The 22,999-nt window shown below is 36.8% G+C and overlaps 2 protein-coding genes across 2 annotated transcripts in view; one reads left to right on the forward strand and one right to left on the reverse strand.

Moving 5' to 3' along the window:
* LOC110839727 (kin of IRRE-like protein 2) overlaps positions 1-22,999 on the reverse strand; it is a 577,271-nt gene that overhangs the window by 479,888 nt on the left and 74,384 nt on the right. Inside the window, exon 3 of the mRNA XM_087353933.1 lies at positions 20,835-20,903. The gene's annotated coding sequence lies outside the window, so the exon portion shown is untranslated. The remainder of the gene's footprint in view (positions 1-20,834; positions 20,904-22,999) is intronic.
* On the forward strand, positions 2,462-11,799 carry LOC110839730 (uncharacterized). Its single transcript, XM_022084204.2, has 3 exons — positions 2,462-2,552; positions 8,735-9,613; positions 10,542-11,799. Exons 1-3 carry the CDS (start codon positions 2,544-2,546, stop codon positions 10,764-10,766), a joined length of 1,113 nt encoding a protein of 370 aa, XP_021939896.2. The 5' UTR covers positions 2,462-2,543; the 3' UTR covers positions 10,767-11,799.

Raw genomic sequence — 22,999 nt, forward strand, 5'->3', positions numbered from 1 at the left:
ATTCTAAACGTCAGGACTATTAATAGTTGAAGAGGAAGACGTACTCCTCCAGTCTGCATGTCATCATGTCAAAGTGACAGCTTTATTTAAATGCTGTGGCAAAGGCAATTAGACCTTAGACAACTTAAGAGTTAAAATTGTTTACTTGTTTTATGTAAATATTAAACATGTAGAAAAATTTAATATACCAATAAGATGAATATTTATATCAAAACTATTTTTGTATAATAAGCCATTTTTGAGAAAGTCGACACAATTTGACATGTGCTCTAAGTAAGGTCGATATTGGTGTAGAACGACACGTACCATTATTAAAAACTATCAGAAATTTTTAGTGTATACTCCAATTTAATTTTCTGTAAAACTGTATTAGTTTCGAAGATGAAATATGCAGATCCATTGATATGACCTCCTGTATATGCAGTCAGTTTTTTTTAAGAAACTCGTAAAATATCTATGCTTTAAATGTACTTAGATTTTCATTGTGTTTGACATTTCGACGTACGGGATATGGCAATTAAAAGGACCAGACTCCATCTGTAGCTAAAAATAGTCACTAATCATTTTGACAGCGTGGCAACCTTTAAAGTACTCGCCTTCCTACTTCATATCATCAGCCCAGCGTCTTTGCTTGTCTGGAGCTTAATATCTGACTCTGACGTTCGCCCTTTTTTACTTCTATACACCAGACAATTCCACTGAAGACCTTGGCGTCTTTTCGTGGGTCGTACTTGAACACTCAATTATCAACACAGTCTCGACTCTTTCGAAGAGACTGCGATTTTTAACAAATCTAGGTGAAATATTTAATGTCCTTTGCGTTTTTAAGAAACAATGGTCATGTGTAATCCAACACAGCACATAACTGCAGTCACAAAACTATATAATAAATATATCGCATTAGCATGTACCAACTAGTACTCAAGTCAGTTTCCTTAAATGCCAGACCTCGTAACTTCGGTGCAAAGAATGGAACCATTCAGACTAGCTGATGATGAAACAATCTGGAGCTCACACAGCGTATCTATGGTCATTTAACCGTTAAATAAGTACTCTTCTGTTATGTCAGCTGCTTTGTGTAATGAACCCACGTATTTGCTTCTCTTGTAAGAAATACAGAAAAAATGTGCTAAACCCTCCGACTGATAGAACATCAAACTAACTTCATGGGTCAGACAGTGTGTTCTGTCAGAAGCTAATAGCCCCTTAAATAGTCACAAATTCCATATATTTTACTAAATCACCACGCTCGTGGGTTAACGGCTTCACAAGTGCAAGAGATGTAGCGTTTCAATTTCTGAAAGTGCATAAAACACACAGAACAGCTTGGGGCTGAACGTTTTGTGTCAAGAAGACAAGCTTCCTCGGGATGTTGTTTTTTTAAAACAATGTTCGTGAATTTCTCTTTAAACTTATTACAAGTTAACTACTTTCAAACATTTACTGTCGCTTTTAATTAACAGGCTAATTTCACAGCAACCACATGTGAGATTAACACGTTGTAAAAGGGGCTTTATTTTCACCTAAACTGGAAATATATTTAAGTTCGCACTGGGAACAATTTTTGTAATCAGTAAGAAAGGGTTAAGAGCACAGCGGCGTGCTTACCCCCAGTGGCAAAACGTTCATACCCAGTCCAAAAATATAAACGTTACTAACGAATAGAAACATACAAACTGATATGATACTATACAGAGTGATTCAAAAGGTTAGGGCCAAACTGAAGGAGCGTATAGAGGTACTCAGAGAGAACAACTTTTGAATAGGAATCCATGTCCTCCGAAGTTATCCTGAGTCAGTCGAGGCCATTGAAGGTAGGGAAATCTGATAACATACCGCTGAAATAATCGAACTTTGCTATTCTCCTACTAGCTTAATTTTGTTTTTTATTACTATATGAGGATTACAATAGCAATCTTACAAACCAAATTTACAACAGTTATGTTATCAGAATTCCCTACCTTCAATGGCCGCGACTGACTCAGGATAACTTCGGAGGACATGGATTCCTATTCAAAAGTTGTTCTCTCTGAGTACCTCTATACGCTCCTTTAGTTTGGCCCTAACCTTTTGAATCACTCCGTATACAAACATATTCCTATGTTATAGGAATAACCAATATGCTGTTAAATAGACCGAGTGGATAGATTCACCCACATTTGACCTCAACAGCTGAGGCAGTGTCACACCGAAGAACTGACGTCATTAGCAGTGCCTGGCTGCTGGCCGACATTTAATGGTTCTTTGATTACGTAATACCATGTAGCTAAATGCTGGAGGGTCTAAGACGCTCTGATGTTGCAATGTAACCGAAAGCGACCCACTGCCTCATCATTTCGGCACAGATCACGTCATTAAGTCGAACGAAATTCAGACCACCAAAGTACTTTTGTTCCCTTCCTTTTTTACTCAACTATGCCCCTTGGTCGTGATGTGTACAACGCACCGTGCTGTATGAACAGATAGCTATATAAATACACGAGGCATCCCACTTTTTATTCAGTCATCCAAACCGATCCCTGAAGAACACTACACACGCCAGAATGAGGAAGGTACGTACGTGAAAACTTCTCTTTTCTGTAACTGAAAGGAAAACAAACTCACGGTGGATTGTAAAGAGTGGATCAATGAAAGCCTGGCGGAAAGAAACTGGCACACATGTTCTACACTGTTCTACATTTTTAGTTTACTTTATTTTATTTCGCCCTTTGAAGCCCGAGTTCGTCTCATTCTGTCCGTACTGCAAATAAAACTCAGTACTTCACTGTTACAAAGTTCAACTATTTGATGCTGTTGAAAGAAATAATCGCTGCTTACTCTGATAAACAAATGAAAAAAATAAATACATCATGTGGGCAAAATACAGAGTTACTGGTTAATGAAGTAGGTGGTACGTATAGTTACCACTGGACGATTTTAAAGGGTTAAAAATGGACACTGTTGGTACGACTAGTTCTATAAAGTACCTGTTATCTGTTGAAGAGCCTCTTTAGAATTTCTTTGTACGATGAAGATAGTTATTACAGCGTAACTGAATAAACTATGAATCAAATATTTGGTGATTATTTATAATTAACAATTTAAACCTCAAGCCTATTTAATTTATTTTTCGAATTGAGTCCCGTACCGTAAAGAAAACACTATATTCTACCATTACAAAGCTTAACTGCTGTTTAAGGCAATGATCCCTGTCTAGAGTGAGATTCGTACAAAACTCATAACATTAAATAAGGCATTAATGATTATTATAACAGATAGTACATACAGTTACGCTCTGTTTCATAAGGTTAATAAACAGTAAAATTACTTTCATTAATATATACCTCAATAACCTTCGTCTTCTCGTCTTCTATCTAAACACGTGCAGATTAATAAACGCAAAACTATAACTAAACCTATTACTTGGTTTCTCGCGCTAAGGGAAGAATAGGGACTTAGGGTGTAAGAAAACGGGGTGCTAAGGTGAACATATGGAGGACCTAAAAGAGTTAAAATGTCGGGAGGCGGGTGAAATCTGTATAATGAGGAGCTCCACAATTTGTACGATTCGCCATATATTATTATGGAGATCAAATCAAGGATGATGAGATGGGAGAGGCATATAGTGCTCGTGGGGGAGATGGGAGATGCGTACGAAATTTTGGTCGGCTATCCTGAAAAGATGAGGTCACTCAGAAGGCCTAGGTACGGATGGTAGGATAATATTAAAACTGATGAAGGGAATACTTTTGGAGGGCATGTATTGGACTCGGCTGGCTGCGGGTTATTGTGAACAAGGTAATAAACCTTCACAAGTCTCATGATAGGAGGGGAATATCTTGACTAGCTGACTAAAATATCAGCTTCTCAAGAAGTACTTTGCTCGATGAATTTAGTTACAGACTAAAATAGGAAGGTGTGGGACTTGTTCAGACGTGGATATTCCTTAAGACTGTTTTCCGCAGGGACACAGAATGAAATGTGGCAAGTCCCATTTGCTAATGAAAAGTAGAAACACTTGTCCGCATCGTCGAACATCTTCTAAGAAATAAAAGCCTTAAAATTTGTGGAGTAAGCTTTCTGGTAGATTAAACGAAGGCGCTGTATGAGACTTCAAAACTATGAATGAATTAATTTTTATTTTAAATTCTGACACACCTGTACAACGGTTCTACTTACATCTAGAAACTGCATTACATGGCGTCACTACAAGTTCCATAATGTTCTACTTGTACCTTTTCGTACTTAAGTGATTATCTTTGTCATTTGCAGACTTTTGACTTCATTAATACTGCAAAGACGTAAATGGTTTAAGTAAGCACTACAAAGTAATACAAAACCTGTTATTTTTGCGATAACGTGTTTTACGCGCATTGCATAAATAATTCAAATGGAACGCCTGTCACAGGGTATTCTGACACCATCTCATCATGGTCTTGCTCAACTTTTCCAGACAAATAAAGATTTAAATATTTTAAATAGATCACGACTATTTCTCCCACATCTCTCCCAATTCAGTATTGATGATCAGTACCTGGACACGTCATTTGAAGTCGCGTAACTACAGTAGTCGATACAGCATCCTAAGATATGAGACTTAATACAACAGTTAAATGCATCATCTCTGACCCGTCACTAAGGTAAATCTCAGAGTTAAGTATAGTTTAGTTTGATTTTTACGAAGTGACTTGCCTTCAACATGCATTCTTCAATATCCAGCTTAAGCTCACTAAGGTATTCTGGAACATGCTCACTAAAATCCATAACTAGAATCGTTATTCCGGTGTAGCAACTTCCATGTGTTTGTCTGTCTGTCTGTCTGTCTAGAAATAAATTCACAGGTATATGACTCGCCATTCATATTTTGACCCGCAGATACTTCAACGGATTTTGATGAAAGTTTGGAGACACGTGCCTAATTATCACGGCTGTAGCGTTATATCAGTTCACATTGCATTTGTTAAAGTTTCTTTAAATACAAATTAGCAAGTAATTTCAACTATTAGGCGCGAACAGATAAAACATAAGTTCATCATAATCACCATCATATCATAATAACGACCCGTTCTTCAAGTGCCTGAGCACTGCGGGTCTCAACTTTTCGTTGGCTTGATCTATAGACATTCGGTAGGACTCCTTGGACGAGGGATCGGCCCGTCGCAAGGCCTGTACCTGTACTCAGGACAGCACAACACAGAAAACGCGGATAAACATTCATGGCTTGCGTGGGATTCGAACCCACGGTCTCATCGACCAAGCGGCACATGGCCCACGCCTCAGACCGAGCGGCCTCTGCGGAGCCCACACATAAGTTCATAACCCCACTAACATAAGTTTTCATGTGCCTCTTTTATCAATCAGGAATAATGCACTAAAATCGACTTACAATAAGTTACGCATTTACAGCATAAATTTTATTCAAAATTAATCCTACCCACACTACGAGCGAAAAGTATAGTTGTAAACTAAATGTCCATTTAAGCTGTTCACAGTTTTTGAATTTGATGCTATTAATGAAAATAACTTCTTCCTATATTCTCTTGACAACCAAAGTAAGCATATTTTCCTTTTTAAGAATGACAATTATTAGTTACCACGGAAATATATATACAAAATACATTGTTTTCTAAATTATAATCCACTGGAAGAATTAATAAACTCAGCATGAAAGGAAGATGCGGAAAATAAATCAGGAAACCAGCTGAGCGAACGAAAATTCGATACCGTACACCGTTAATTTCAATGGCGTGTATTTGCTGTGTCGAAGAATTTCGTGGGTGGAGAGCATATGGTTGCTTTTGAAACAACTTTTTATATTAGCCTGGAGACACCAGCAATTATTTCAGAAAGTTCCATATTCGCAATTCTCTTCCATATTTGTCTCCTTCTTTCACTCCATAATTAACTCATCTCCACCTCGAGCAAGGCAGAAATGCCCACGTGTACATATCTTGAAATGAAACAAAGTAGTTTCCTTACTTTCCAACAATTAAATTTCTAGCTGACTTCATGAACTAGAGTTCTACTTGTAAAGCTACAACTACTTCTTCCTTCCAAATCTTTATATATCAACAACTCCACAAACTCTCAATAATTACCCACCTTGTTTGTTACCAGGGTTCAACTAACGCATTCCTTTGCTTGTCCGTAACGAGAGTAAAATCATTGGCGGAGAGTGAAAAAAACCGTTGAACTTTTTCGATAATATCCTTTCCCGCCTTTTATGATTTCTTTAAACATGTTAACAAATAAATTTATAACTACGGTGGGAAAAAGGGCTTTTGGTAATTCTATACTAACGTATTTGAAGCCCGGGAGGTGGCGAATGTTTAGAGGGCAATGCAAATTGGCTGTTGTTCTTCTGTTATCACTGTATGAACAATCTTTGACTTTGTTTCATTTCGACCGTTTCAACACTTATAACATGCTGCGATCTTATGATAATAGTGAATCATTTCTCCATTTTGCAGGTCAGTTGTAATAAGTTGTTTGTCGACAACAGTTGTTCATGATTTACTTTTGCGGAGGAAATGTCTGACAAGTAGAATTTCTTGTGACTAGAAAAACCAACCAAAATTTACTGACCTCTGTTCGCCACTAGACAACGAATGGAGTTTTAAAAAACGGAATTTTATGATATAACGTTAAATTACTACCATAGAAAGTAAATGTTAATTTCACACCACTGCCGGATTATTTCTTTCACCATACAAACTCTGTAGTTGAAACAGCATTGTTAAATAACATATGAGTCAATCTAAATCACGTAAACGTATATTGAAACCATTAAATTCTTGTCAGTGCAAAAAGTTATAGTGTTTTATTTCGTGGCGTTTTTCAAGACCAAAGTACTGCGATATTCAGCTTTACGTTTCTGTATTTGGTGTTTTATTCTATTACAACCAGCGTTCAATAATGCATGCCAAATATATTCCGAGCTTCTTCTCATCGCCTAGAGCTGTCATGGAGATGTATGGTGAAATCGTGACTTGTAACCTAGACAATTAACGGGCTAATGCAGTCAATTATGCTTCTTCATGCATGGCTGACAATAACGTTGGGTGAGACACTTACTAATCGATATAGACGTGATGTGTTACAAAAACGGGAATTAAGACGGGCCGACTAATACATTTATTTAGACAAAGTTTGCCAATACATTGTAATGATGGCTTTGTGAGGCAATCAACAACTCAGCACATGTAATGTCTACCGCAGAGCGTCCGTGGGTGGCAGACCTAGTCTTGTGTTTGATAGATTAAGGTAGACCGGTTAATGCATGGCCATAAATAATAATCTTGATTACATGAGTCAAATCTTAAATACTTAGTTTCTGCTACAGACAGATGAGGTAATCAAACTGAACGCCCGGTATTAAGATATAACATTCTATTAAGTATTTCGCAGATGGGTAAAAGTAATTCTCATCAATGCCACGGGTCTTCACACTTGAACTTCTATTTACAGTGATATTTACAACACATTTTAAAAATTTGTCTATTAACACTCCTGACATGTATACTGAACACAAAAGTACTGAATCCGGGTCTCATAATCCCTCACGGCGCTGGAGCATGATTCGACCTGTGTGATCCTCTATTACAGAACTTCTGTAGTTTCACTTACAAATGTGGTAGGTCTTACCATACGGAAGATCACACCATCACAAGGTCTTTACCTACATATGGCTAAAATACACAATATATTAGGCGATCGCGCGCCAAAGATTCTATAAAGCTATAGAAGTTCGTGAGGTAGATTTGATGATAATATAAAATATAACCTACTATAAGGAATTTGGTACGGACAGAGTAATAAACATGCACAAATATATAGGCTCTATAAATCATGTTTCGCATCGCGAAAACGTAATATTTCGAAAATTCGAATTATTCCAGTCATAGTATAAAAGAAACAGGTTTAAGAACGCCTGGTTTCGCCATATCTACTTCCTTATAAATTTATCTTTGTCTGCTTCTATAATTTTACTTCCAGTAATTCTGATGAGTTGCGCTTGGTGAAAATAATTAATGTCAAAATGAATATTTCTAAAGGACAAATCGTTTAATTGATTAATTCGATAGCCTAATTTGAACAAAAATTAAACTGAAATTCACTTAAATTCGTCAGAAAACTAATAACTTAGTCACGCAATAAGACATTCAATGTAAATCCTTTAAGAATTTTCAGCGTGCTAACTGAGAGACACGATTACCTCAATCCTGCACATTTAGTTCAGGGTTTTTCGTTTAAAAATCATCCGTAACTAAAAAAGTATTTTTAAGCTTTGGTGGCGTTAATATAAGAATACAGGCGAGTTGTTTTTAGTTGTCATTGGTTACGAAGAACTTACAGAACAGATTTACATGAGATGTCCATCACCTTCTCGACGACACATAGAAACTTCTTCTGCCTCGAAATTCTGTTACCAGTCGGTGTATTGTTACCTTACTTGTCAGGATATGCATTGCTAAATGTTTCACGAACAGCAGCGAACGATTTAGATTCGAAATAATGTTCGAGAATAAACACACGCTCTGCCCATCAACATACCATTTTCGAACCTGCAGACTGTTCGCAAACTGGCGTGAGCAGCGGCCTATCAACACGGGTGACCTGGACTCCAGTGGGAGGTTGGGAGAGAGCGGGTTTGTTTCTGATTTGAATTTTGTGCCGTAGTACGTAATTGTTTTATTGGTTGAGTTTTACGTGGTACATGCTGTATAACCCTGGTATTGCACACTGTCTATTTCAGGATATAGTGTTGCTTGCGACTGCAATGGTAGTGTGGACTACGACCGTAGCTCAGACCCCGAGCCGGCAATACCTTCCAGCGGATCAGGGAAGCTACCCTGACCGCCAGTATTTGCCAGCATCTACGGGCCAACCATCTGCTCCCTCAAACCAGCTCGACGACTCGCGGTTCGACGACGAAGATTCGGTATCTGTGACGTCGGCAGCATTCGGAGGAACTCCAACAGCTTTAAGCAGGTTTGGAAGTGGTAATACTAACCAGTTTGGCGTATCTGGTGGTTCAACCCGATTTGGAAGAAAACCTTCTAATCAATATGGAGTTCCTAGTGCTTCAAATCGGCTCGGAAATGGTCAACATAATTCCGCTTCTAGCGCTTCAAGCCGAATTGTAAGTGGACCTTCAAACCAATATGGCACTCCTGATGCTTCAAGTCGATTCGGACGCCCCACACCTTCTAACCAATATGGCGCACCTGGTGCTTCTAGCAGATTTGGCGGAGCGCCTTCTAACCAATATGGTGCACCTGATGCTTCTAGCAGATTTGGTGGAGCGCCTTCTAACCAATATGGCGCACCTGATGCTTCTAGCAGATTTGGCGGAGCGCCTTCTAACCAATATGGCGCATCTGATGCTTCTAGCAGATTTGGCGGAGCGCCTTCTAACCAATATGGCGCACCTGATGCTTCTAGCAGATTTGGCGGAGCGCCTTCTAACCAATATGGTGCGCCTGATGCTTCTAGCAGATTCGGAGGCCCTGCCACATCTAACCAATATGGAGCCCCCAGTTCAAGTCGCTTCGGAAGTGCTACGCCGTCCAGCCAATATCGCGTCCCTGGTTCAAATTTCGGAGGTGTGAATGGAGATGAAGACTCTCTGACGGCAAGTTAAAATAGAAATTAAGTTAAAGTTACGAAGTAGAAATGCGTGTTTCCTTTCGAAACTTGCTGTACATTTCTAATTACAATATAGTTTTTAAACAAAACAGTCAGCCCTTATTCCAAAGTCAGTGTTACTGTACTCCCTCATAGCTAAATCTGCTCCGATCTGTCACCCATTATTGATAAAGAAATAATTCCATAGGGAATAATCCTTCTGAAGAACCAAATACTCTCCTACTTGGTCAATAAATAAAAACGTGTGAATGCAGAAGACTCTTGCAGTGTTCAAATGAATCCAAATACGGATCCCTTCATGAGCTAGAAGAATATTTCACATTCCATTTAATTTACAGTCCCATTCAGTATTATCCTTCCATGTAAGCGCAGGTTTTCCAGGTAGTCTCTTTCTTTTCGATTTTGCAAATATAATTTTGCACACATTTATGTCCTAACTTAAGTGTAATGCTGATCTCATTATAATGATTCTGCTAATACTGTGCAATACAATAATTATTACTGGCCACTTGGCTGTTGATACAGAAAAATAAAATAAATAATTACCATATTCGTCGCTTTCTGCACAGGTCCCCTTATATGGTTAGGATAGTGAAATCTATAAGGCTAAGATGGGCTGTAGATAAAATATAATAATCCGTGGAATTTTGGACTGGGAGTCTCTCGGAAAGTGGTCACATAGAAGAACGAGTAGTAGACGGGAGGATAATACCAAGATGGATTTTGACGAAGCAGGTTGTTAGAGTGAGATCTGAGTGAAATTGGTGCTAGTAATGTTAAATCCTCGCGTTAAGCTGTCAAAGTACTTAACAATCACAATTACAATTACCACAGATGGAAGCAATGTAATTTGTATATGCCTGATCTGTATACTCGAATGTGGCTCATCTGTGAGATTCGCTTCTTGTTTTCAGGAGCCCGCAAATTACGAGTTCTCTTACGAGGTAGAAGCTAGGGAATATGGCACCGTTTTCGGTCATGCAGAGAATCGGCAGGACGAGAATGCCCGCGGTTCATACCATGTCCTACTGCCCGATGGCAGGACACAGATCGTGGAATACGAGGCGGATCAAGACGGATACAAGCCGCAGATCCGATATGAAGACACAGCTGAACCTCACGGATCTGGACCTTACTGATTACCGTAACGTAAACAGCCTCCAAAATGAGCAACATGACGACAGTCCATTGAAAACATGAATATGCCTTAGTCAGAAATCAAAAGCGAGAAAGATTATTAACTGAAGCAGAAACAGTACTTTTCGAATTTGTTATTTATAAATAACGTAAATATCAAAATTAATTATACTTAATTTAGAAAGACACGTTTTATAATATTTGTTATCGTAAAAGTTATTGTTTAAATTCTATTCTTCTTATTATGCTTTATAAATTTAGTCTAAATTCTTATTTTATTCTTATTCTTATGCTTCATAATTGTAATTTAAAAGTGCAAAAAAATGTCAAATTCCAAACATTCAAAAAAGTGTTGCAACATATACTAAGCTTCAACATTCCAGGATTATTGGTATATCCGAGGTCCAACAGTGCGTAGTATAAGTAAAATGTGTATACCTTTTCATTTATTCATTATTAGTTAAAATTTCCTGATTATAAGTATGCAGAACGTACAAAGCTTCAACAAAACAGATTTTAAAGTACTGATAAATTCGTGAAATGTAGACATTTTCTTTTATTTCACTACATATTAAACTGTCCTTAATATCAAATTCGCAATCGGGGTTAGAATAATTCAAATCCGATAAGTATAGATTTTTATAAATAGTTACACATGCTTTGCGAATGAAGAATCTAATGCAGGTTTTACGCAAGGAATATGTTGGTAATGATAACAGTGGCAGCGTCTTTAAGAATTCTCATATTCAAAAAAAGTACAAACTCCGCTACACCTCGTTTTTTTATCGCGTTCCTCAAAGCGACACGATTGCTCCATTGTTTATCGAGCAGTCACACATGTATATATGTAATCACATTAGTTAATAGTCATATGAAAAACTGTAATAGTAAATACTAACAATAACTATTATAACGCATATAAATATGTGATAATTTTCTATTTAAAATAGATTTCATTTGAATGTAAAATATTTTTATTATTTGTTTGTATCCTTTCATGACATTTGTGCAATGAATTGAAACTAATTAGCCCTGGATCTGTTTAAGACACCGAATATAAGTGAGAAAAGGTGCAATTCTTCTGCTTTTTCCTACTTTATCGCTCTTGAAATTTATGTATTGCATATAAAATCAAAGCCCAAATAAATTTAATGACTGGAAAGATAATTAGTACAAACGCCAAATCGAACAGAATCGAACTTTTCACCATTTTATTTTGTTAACTATACACTATAAAAACGAGTGACATGTGGTAACGATGCAAGACTTGAGGTTTTCACGATGGTGAGTCTGAAAATGGCTGTCTTCTGGGCTGTTGCGCCGTGTAGTCTGGTAGACGTTTACCAACGTTTCAGAGGTCGTTGCTGCCTCCAACATCAGGAAGATGAGTTACTCTAAAACGTCGATAAATTTGTACCAGACAACACAACGCAACAACCCAGAAGACAGCAATCTTCTGTGATAAAGAGTTTTATATATTATTACAAACTTTTGACACAATGTTAAGAGAAATTTCAAAACAGAATGATAAGGAACATAATAATATTTATCGATATGTCATGATCTTTGTCACAATCATAATCGCCAACCTTAGTCTATATATAATTAATTCTTCAAGAAAATATATCTTTCTCAGAGGATTTCAGAAACAAATCGACTGAAGCAGATGGACAAATGGTTTACCACTACAATTATATTTCTGAACTCTAAAGAAGTTTAACTACTGCGAGTTACGTTCAACATTACTACAGGAAAACCTGTTCGTCATGTTATTCCTCAGTCTTTCCAAAAAAAATCGAAAAACCTACTTATGATATGTACATAGTACTTTCACGTTCCTTCAGACACAAATGTTTCGACTCCCCGTTTTCCTCTCGACGTATATAACAAAGCGTCGTTAAATAGAAACATGCCTCATTACGTCACTGTCTTCGGCTGTGTAATACTTGATTACTTCTCCGAAACTTTCATATTACACAGATGAAGTTGCACGCAATGGAACCAGTGCAGGCGTTGAGAGACGCCATTATTGACTGTCTGACCTGACACTCTTGATAATCTCCCTCTCCTAGACTGACCGAACGGAAGCCAGGCCAAATCCCACAGAATGCAACGACAGAGCCTTCAAACCAGAAATATTTGTAGCCTACAAAGGTATAAAGGACTCTTTGACACAACAGACGACACAAAAACTGGTACTGGGAAAATTAGTAGCTTATACAGAACTGTAAGAATACAGATGATAAATACGGAAATCGTTACTTCTGTTAAAGCAGATATGAAAGTTATATCAATTTAAAACTCAGAATATCCAGTGGTATCTCAGGCGAAACTGTATAAGATTAGAACAGTAATTAATAACCAGACTACAAAAAACTGACAAATTTAAAATATTAGGATACACAATGAATACGTGACAACAGGACAACTTAAAGCTCGCTAAAATTGAGAAGAAATTTTTACGTCTAAATAAGATTTTTAGTTTAATCCGAAACAGATGATACTACCTATACCATATAATTGGGGATTCTTGACAGGAAACGTATTAATTGGACATAAGGCTACAAGAGATGACGCTGTCTGTGGATATTCGCGAGATGGAAATATTATTTTATTGAAAAAAAGAAGTAAAAAAACTGCAACTTGCAAATTAGATTTGTTTTAGAAAAAACGAACTTGTCTTAGATTTCTTAAGTCCTTGTCCTTATTTCCTTGCCATTTGTATTGTAGATCAGTAGAACAAAGAGAGATCTCCTATACATAATAAATAGTTCGTGAGAAGACGTCGGAGATTGTTAGAAGATCTTCCACAATTTCGAAACAGTGTTGTGTCATGCAAGCAGTATTAACTTTACACACTCGGATAGTAAGTGCAGCTTTTCGTAGAATTAAGAAGCCGCACGAAATGTATATTATGGTGGATCAGCACGGCATGGAATCTGTTTCTAGTAGATAGGAGCCTATCTGTTTCGTTCCGTTAGCCAACTTTTGTGCAGTCTCGGTTCTTAGAGACTTCACAGTTCACTTGAAAAGAACTACAGCGTCCATCTTCGTTTTATTTAAGAAGTACACATTCTTCTTCACTGTCTCTTACTTTTACGACAAAGTGGATCGCCTGATATGGAAGTATGTCCTCCGTCTTTCTACATATAAACTTAAAACGACGTCCCACCTCAAAGCAACGCCTGTCTTCTTTCTTTCTTTCTTTCTTATAGAAGGAAAGCTGAGGTTTTATTATAACGATGACCGAATATTTGTCCCCTTCAATTTTTCTTGACAAATAAACGTATTTCCATAAAATTGGGGTTGAACATCATGCCACTAGATGTCACTTCCCATATGCGGTCTTCCATATTTTCCATTCTATATAAATGTAGTTTCGAGAAATTAATACAGAATGTTTGTAGGAAACTCTCCATGCAAAAGACCATTCAGCAGAAAGGGCGTAGTTCAACGAATACTAATAGAGTATAGTGGACTTTAAACAAATAGTGTAGGAGGGTTTAGACGGAATTAATCTGGCAAAATACACGGTTCAGTGGCGGGCCTTTGTGAACACAGTAACAAACCTTCCATTTCAATAAAAGACGGGGAAATTCCTCACCAGATGAACGACATGGAATTTCTCATGACGATCTACACTACAAAGAATTAGGTAAGTAGTTAGGTAGTTAACAAACCTGATACAAGAACTGCAGGTTCGAAGCTTATAAGAGAACAATCTCACACAGATATCATATAGTCTACGTAACCGAGTTTTATTGAACGTCTGTCAAATGCGTAAGTTATACGGCATATAAGATTAAGAGTGAGTTTAAAAATATGTTGAAGAAGAGCTACTGGCCTCGTTAATGTATTAATCCAACAGCGCGCCTGAAGAAACTAAGGAAAGGAAAGACAAATTTAAACCAATCCACACTACATAATCCGTTTAACTTTTTTTGTATATTCCAGTTATTATTTCTTATTTGTTATTATTGTCAGTTAAGTTCCCCGTAACCTATTTCTCTAATAACAACTGTTTTTATGTTCTTCCATTTGTTAACAGGATTCCAGGCTGGCCTCTTATATAAGGCTTTATGGCCAATATTATATGTTTCTCTCAGCTTCCCCCTTCGTGCTGCACGCTCCGCCCATCTCAACCAAATAATTTTAAGCGAACAGTACGAACTGTAAAACTGCTAATGATATAATCTATTACCTCCACATTTTTAGGTACAAATATTGTTTTTATAGTCATGTTAGGGTACTCTTTTGTTTTAGAACTTCAAATAAAATGCAAATAAGTGGTAAGAACAACATTCGTTGGATATCACAGCATCTTCGAGCGGAGTTGTAGTTAATTTGAAATTTAAATTATTGTTTGCGGTTGAACGGATTTGTTCGGATAAAACACAGCTGTGTAGTTGATTACTACAGCGCGGTCTATTATTGAATTTAATTAATATCATCCCACACAAGGCTACAGAGATACAACCTTTAATGTCACGCTCACTGACGTACAGAAATCACATAGGCCTATGTAACAGGAGTGTAAAATCGTATTTTACAAATTGTCTTCCTTTCTTTCATACATTATACACTTTAATATTAATTTATTCCAGATAAAAATATGTTCCTGCGTAGCTAATGATATAACAGATACAAAGCTGCATAGGACCATAACGTACGTTTGTTTTATTTCTTAAAATATTCGACATATCTATAAAATAAAAGTTGCAGATCTATATTTTACGCGATGAAAATGTTTTGTACGACGAACAATTACTTAATAAAATAAACGAGTTTCTGGAATCAATACAAAATAATTACACAGAAATCTGTTCAATAAATTTAAATTGAAATATGCTAACTGTAGATATTTGTTTATAATTTTGTTTTAATGGTCAATCGAATTAACACGATATTCCCGCGTCACTCAATTAAGAACGTTCCTCTAACTGCAGAACTTGTACAATGTCGAATGAGGTGGAAATATGGCCGTGAATGGTGAGTAATTATTATCTCAGTGTTTGGTTGGAGAGACATAGGAAAACAAAGAAAGAAATAACAGCAGGATACCCGGTAATCCTAACGAGATTCGATCTGGGTTCCTCCACAGTGACAGTCTAAGAGTGCTACCACTACGATAACCCGTCATAATAAAAATGGAGCACTACAGAACTTTTTTGAGAGTTCTTTTAGTATGTAAATGTGTTTACCATGCAGGGTGAATATTCAATGCCTTCGAATTGTGTATGTTATGCAGTCCCGCAGTACATGTTAATGTCTCTTATGCTGGTCCTTCAAGCGCGTGGAGCTACAGTACTACAGTAATGTATGCTGTGCATTAGCTTACCAGGGGCCAGTTACCGGTTTAATTGGGTAAAGCCTTTGTAAAACACTGTAATGGTGTTCCGTAACGTCCAGGAATAAAGATATGGAATAAGGCATAAGGCGAAGAAAACAGTAGAAAAATACGAAGAAAGGAGAACTGCTGTATTACGAAATAAAGTAAGATGTTTTCAAGTACGGGAGTACAACGGATGTTGTGCGGGACTGCATAATAAAAAATTGAAAGCACTGAACATTTGCTCCGTGTATATATAACGAATTTGAACTACGTGTAATAAAAGAAATGAAACTGATACCACTCCAAATAAATCTAGCATTAGGTATATAGCGCCGTGCTTGAAATGACACGGACGAATCGAGAAACCGCAAGTCCACAAAGACACATTGTGAAAAGTTTTATGTTCTCCCCCAAACTCATTGGCGCGAACAAATACCCGTTCTTCCTCTTCCTCCGCTCACGGCCTTCATCACAGAAAATAATAATAAAAAACTCTATTTCCGTTGGTTCTTTTTATTATGTCATGGTGTGAACCGTGTTTCATACAAAACGAAAGTTTATTTCACAGTGCCTCTCCTCTAATTCTATCTCGGCCCCTATGTTTCACTCTTTTATGGTGGTTAGGGAAAATGAAGGGGGGAGATACATACATGTTGTTGTTGTTGTAGCTGAGGCTACAGAATGCTCAAAAATTTATTCACAATAATTCGTTTCCTTCAAAGCAGAAATGCGACAACCAATACATAAATTCGAGCTTGTCGACGCCATTTTCAGATTAGGGGCAATTATGTGTTACGGTTGCTTACACTTATTTGATTAAATTCTTACGTCACAAATTCTCAGAATCAGATATCTGTCAAATGCGACTTGACTGATTCTTGGGTTATTAAGGATTATGATTCTCTCGGAGATTTTATATACAGCGGAATGACAAAGTTAGATGATCATGACCAATGGGTCTATAGGGACTTAAGAAGATGCCTTCATGTTATATTTGTAGTTACTATCCTAGTACTGCCCTGTAGACCGGCAAGACCTGTGAGAAACATCGGGACAACAGCTATATCTTCCAAGATTCGAAACAGGTATCTTCCGAAAACAAGGGTCGACTGAGATTTGAGGTTCTTGCAGCGGTGAAGATGAAATGTTTTTCTTCTGAGTTTAGACACCGTATGGACTCGTAGGTATATAATCAACGTTTCGGAGAAATATACTGTCCCTATCTTCAGGGCTAAAGCCATGGAATTAACCTACGTGTCCACAAGGGCCAAGAATCCATGATAAGAAAATCGTTCAAAATTGTAGCGCATTAATATTACAATAAAAATTTCGGCCAAACTGGTTTTCATATTGTGTAACAGATTTAATATTGTTTTATAAGCCACATTTTTATATAGGCCTCACATGACAAAATATCAAATCCAGTTATAATTTATAATAGGGGTTGTAGAGATCCTTAAAGGAATATATTCTGGCTTATGGGTTTTTAACTTACTCATATCACACACCACAGCTCAGATGGTGACATGCAGATCAATATACACTATACTGGACAGACTTCATACAATTTACGAAGTAGTGTCAGAAGAGCAGTGGCTCACGATAACGAATTCTCAGTTTGCAGATAAGGTAAGCAATTTCTTTGCCGCTGAGCGACTATCAGCTTCTCAAGGATAATTCTGTTAAATTGCGTTATACAGTTATTTGGGGGAAAATAAATGCGGTGGACTGTGTACATGATTGTGAGTCATCCTGTGTGGCGAGCCTTTCAACAGTGCTAAAATCCAAGCTCAAAACCCTCTTGAACCACCTCCATTACTACTAACTGGACGCTGAAGTTACACTTTGCCTTCAGCAATGTGTCACCAGCATTCAGGAAACCACAATGCGTGAGAAAGAGTCGGGAGTCTCAAATCAATTAGCAAGTATGCTGACGTCATTATAATTACATCAAGTTAAAAGCATTCAAATTAATTTTATCTTATTTTCATTCCATTTTAAATCTCCTCTGTGTTCTCTCGGGTTGAACAAGTGGATTAGCAACTACACGTGCCCATTATTTCATAAATTTAACGCCCTTACTGCATTAGAATGACAATGTATTTTAACATAACAGGGACCTTAACAACTTTGTCCACGCGCCATGAAGGAAAAAGGCCATTACTTAAGATTTCAGTCTTAAACATTCGATTAGTCTAGAGTTCCAGTGTATTATTTATCGCTTCTTTCATTATGTTCAGCAGAAAAATGCTAATTAGTGACAATAAAACAAGAATGTAAATGAACTTGTATGATCGCGAATCTCGTCCAAGGAGTCCTACCGAAAGTCTATAGATCAAGCCAACGAAAAATTGGGACCCGAAGTTCTCAGGCACTTGAAGAACAGTTCGTTCCCAGTATGATCGCGAATAATTAAAAGTCCGTAAGAATTTCATACCAGTTGCACTTTGATTGTAACAGGGCAACCTTCTGTACTGGATTTTGATTTTTACGTAAAATAGAATCCTGCGAAGTCAATTTCGTTCCACCTGTAGCTTATTTAATATATACGAAATGAAATTAATGATTTCGTTTTTTAAAAAAAAATTAAAATAGTATTTAACATTGTAAGATTTGAGGTTTTCACAGCGGTGAGTATGAAGATTTCTGTCTTCTGGGTTGTTGCGCTGTGTAGTCTGGTCGATGTTTACCAACGTTTCAGAGGTCATACTGCCTCCATCATCAGGGCGATGAGTATGAAGATTTCTGTCTTCTGGGTTGTTGCGCTGTGTAGTCTGGTCGATGTTTACCAACGTTTCAGAGGTCATACTGCCTCCATCATCAGGGCGATGAGTATGAAGATTTCTGTCTTCTGGGTTGTTGCGCTGTGTAGTCTGGTCGATGTTTACCAACGTTTCAGAGGTCATACTGCCTCCGTCAGCAGACTACACAGTGCAACAACCCAGAAGACAGAAATCTTCAGTATTTAACATTCTTTATTTTCAAGTAATTACCCAGAGGGTAAAATGTAAAACAAACGCATGAATAAAGGGAAGAAGAAACGTTATCGTATAACAAAGCAAACTGGAGTACACAAACATTTCATACACATTCTCTGAGATTTTGTAGACGTAACTGGTACTAATTTTATTGCAGATACAAATCTGTTATTTCGGACATGGTCACATAATATCGAGTACACGCAGGCAATTTTTACTTTGATTTCGTTAAATACACACAAATTCAGATAAAACAAAGACGTCTTCAGAATGTGTTTATTTTTACATTATGTACCATTTTCTCACACAATTAATCATCATCTCAGTAGAACGAGTAATGTTCGGTTTACGCTTGATGTAAAGGATTACAGACTCGCTGCAATGATACGGGTCGACATTAAATTCACCAGACATTTGTCACCAGAACAGATCCCCAGTACCAAATACCTTTTTTACTTGGTGAAACACTTCGGAGCTGAATCATGCAGACAAACATAACGTGTCTATTATGCCTTCATTTCATATAAAATAGTCAGTAATGCGTTATTATTAAAATACCTGCTGTCAAGATAATTTTAATCTTGTTACAATTCTTTAAGAAACTCTTACAAGAATTACTACGCTTTCTCTTTACGCGGGAAGAGGTTAAAGTGTGCTACATCGTAACAAGAGGCGTGGGTCACTCGTTGATCTTAACTGAGCCGCAAAGTGTAATTTAAAGAGAAAGTTAGAAATAAACAGAAAGAAAATTACACGTTTTGATATGCGACATAGGGAACAAATATGAAGTGCGAAGTTGTCTGTAAATGGTCCAAAATCGCACATGAATGAACACAGATTAAGACATTAACATTAATAAAAATAACGCATTCGTGACCATAAACCTTGCACGAGAATTTGAAAGTATTACCTATATTTGGACAAAATGAATCAGCTACGTTAAGAACCAACTTCAAAACATTTTCATTCGCAATATCGGCAACATATCGAATATTCCACGCAACACCTAATAACAAGAACTCCGATAATACACCGGCGTCTTCGGAGTATGGGCATAACTTATGAAGATTTCACGCTATAAACAACACCAGAGACAAATTCTGAGGTTTTCACGGTTTTCTGGGTATTAACGCCTTGTAGAATTAAAAGTAGGCATCAAATTTTCTGAGAACATAATGTCTGCATCTTCAGGGCTTAAATTATGTTTACCTTCCCCTGATTTCGATTTAAGTTAACCGAACCTATTTAAGCCTTTGTAATTAATGACACATTACAAAACTGAACGAAATATTCCCATTGAGAACCACGAATAAAATTGTGTTAGTATAAGAAGGGTGATGTGAAGAACTCATACATGCATACAACAGTAAGAATTTATGAAAAAAGTAACCACTAAAACAGTAAAATTTTCATTATACGCGCCCAAGAATATGACGCACTTGCCCAATGAATAAAAGGAAGATACCTTATGCGCCTACGCGGTGTATGAAAACTGTGCTACCGAATTATCATTATAGCTACAGGCAGGTTATACCACCCCAGGTCATGTTCTGTTGATCTAATTGCTCGAACAGTAAGTTGGACCATACAGGATACCGCTGCTATATTATTACAGTATAAGCCTAAAATGGGTAATATTCAGCAGTCAAGCTATAATTGAACTGCATGATATGGGCTTACAGACTATATTATATCCATTCTACAAACATCGGCGCGAAAATTTTTAATTAAATAAGGACTATATAAATCCAGTTACTTACCATTGGTGCTATGTATTCGTTATTTCTGAATCAATTCTGAACTGGAACAGGAAAAAGAGGCCTTCCTCCCTAGAAGAATAAGAATAAGACAACATTAAAACTATACATTTATATGAGTATTTACTTACCTATATACTTATGTAATTGTCGGATACCAGAACCCGAAGGTTCAACATAGTTAATACCAGCGCCTATCATTAGACATGATTGTGTTGAATTCATTCCACTTCCCATCCTCACAACCTATTTCCTTAAAGTCCATATAAGAAGCAGAAATTAAAGTTTTAGTCAAATAGACTAACTCAAACAGGCTATTTGATTAAATAGAATACAGCTATAATAAGTGTAAATGTTTCTTACATCAGACATACTAATATTTAAATAGAATACTGGCCTATTTTCGGTTAATAAAATGGGAAATCAAAATAGGATAAAAAATTAGAACATGAAGAGATTCGTGAATCTTACTCTTCACCTAATATTGCTAATGAGATTAAATTAAAGAGTTTGGTAGGTTAAAAATGTAACACAACTAAGTAATTTAAAAATGCATACACACATTAAAGCTTACAGAGAGAACCTAAAATTTTAACAGAAAATTATACGTACTATCTTTGAATATTATTGATGTTATGATTTTAGGTGATAGATTGGACGACTAATGTTTCTGAACATAATGTTGACAAACATTTCCAAATTTAATTTACTCCTGACTTCCTCAAGAAAATAGTTCTGAAACGTTGCTGTCGACTAGAAATATCTGACCTCAAGTAACAATGTCTAATTATTTTCTCTTATTTTCAAAGGAATGGCCAAAAGACTTTACAAATGAGGCGGAGTTCAAAACATTGCACATTACACCCGTGAATCCGTGAATCCGTGTTGAAGTAAAGCGTTGATACGATCTTTCAGAGTCCCAACTACTGCGTAAGACTACGTCTACTTTGTTAAAATATCCCCTTAACACGTGTCTCAAGATGTTCACAAGAATCTAATCAAAAAGCGACACAGGTGACGGGTTGAGAACAACACTGTGGCAGTGCTGCACTCTAGTAGCTATGTGAGAAGATGTGACAGTTTTGACATCTCATCTCTTAGATGAGACATGAGGAGGGGATAATTGGAAAAGACAAACTTGGTCGAAAGCCTGTTCAGCTTACAAACTGGAAACGGAAAGTTCATCTAGCTGAAAGGTAATTCAGACGCTCTGAAATTTATCAACCGAGTTATACTTCGACTTCTGTAATTTTTAAGAATTATTATTTGAAAGAAAATCTAAATAGTACCTACAAGTTTCGTAATGTAAGTCCATGTGTCTGGACGCAAATATTAAATGGCCACTTTTCATGACACTCGGCATGATAAATATACACTCACTTCAGTTCAGCCGCGTTGATTTTCAGTTAGTTTCGTTAATATTAAAGAAACAATATTCAAGGGCCTCACTGAACTTCACTATAAATCTCTTGACAGATTTCTGATTTACGATACATGACTACGATTGTATGTAACTTTCATTGACTTTAATTTTGAGCGTTCCTTATGTAAGGGCCTAAATATATTTTCGATATTATCTCGATAAGTTTGCACATAAGAAAAGGTTTCCATTAAAGTTTTAATCATTTCTAAAATACGCCTCTTATAGCTTAAAATATATAAGCAATAATTTCACTCATTCTGTAAAAATCTCTCTGTAATAAAATATCTGTCGAAAACGTATACAAAATTCAACTTTTTAAATGTCACACCAAATTTTTGTATCTAACAGTTCGTCTTGTTATAATCCAGGCAAAACAACCAAGGTCAGTTTAATATTTTGCAGATTCTTTACCGATGATCCATTATCAGCAACAGATATTTGAGATGGAAAGACAATTACGTGCGACAAACTAAAAAGAGAAAGACTGGAAGAGAACAACTGCTACTTATTTCAACGTATTACTTCCACATTCCATGGAAGGACTGTGGAAAAGAATAAAGGTAAGAAAGAAGATGGAAACGGAAGAAGCAAAGGGAGTGAGATGAATGAGGAATTATACAAACTAATCACGTGTATCGAGTTGTGAAATAATGACTGACCCCCCAGGAGAAGAGTCCGATGATTTTGCAGGGAAGAGAAACTCTTGCCCGCCACTCAGGTGTAAATACGAACACGGAAAGTTTAG

This window comes from Zootermopsis nevadensis, unplaced genomic scaffold (assembly GCF_977971745.1).
Source record: "Zootermopsis nevadensis isolate Lab colony 2312 unplaced genomic scaffold, Znev_1.0 Znev_ptg000022l, whole genome shotgun sequence".
Classification (NCBI taxonomy): Eukaryota; Metazoa; Arthropoda; class Insecta; order Blattodea; family Termopsidae; genus Zootermopsis; species Zootermopsis nevadensis.

Coding starts and splice junctions, on each gene's coding strand:
- LOC110839730 (XM_022084204.2), top strand. Junction 9,614..10,541: donor GAGATGAAGACTCTCTGACG/GCAAGTTAAAAT, acceptor TCTTGTTTTCAG/GAGCCCGCAAATTACGAGTT.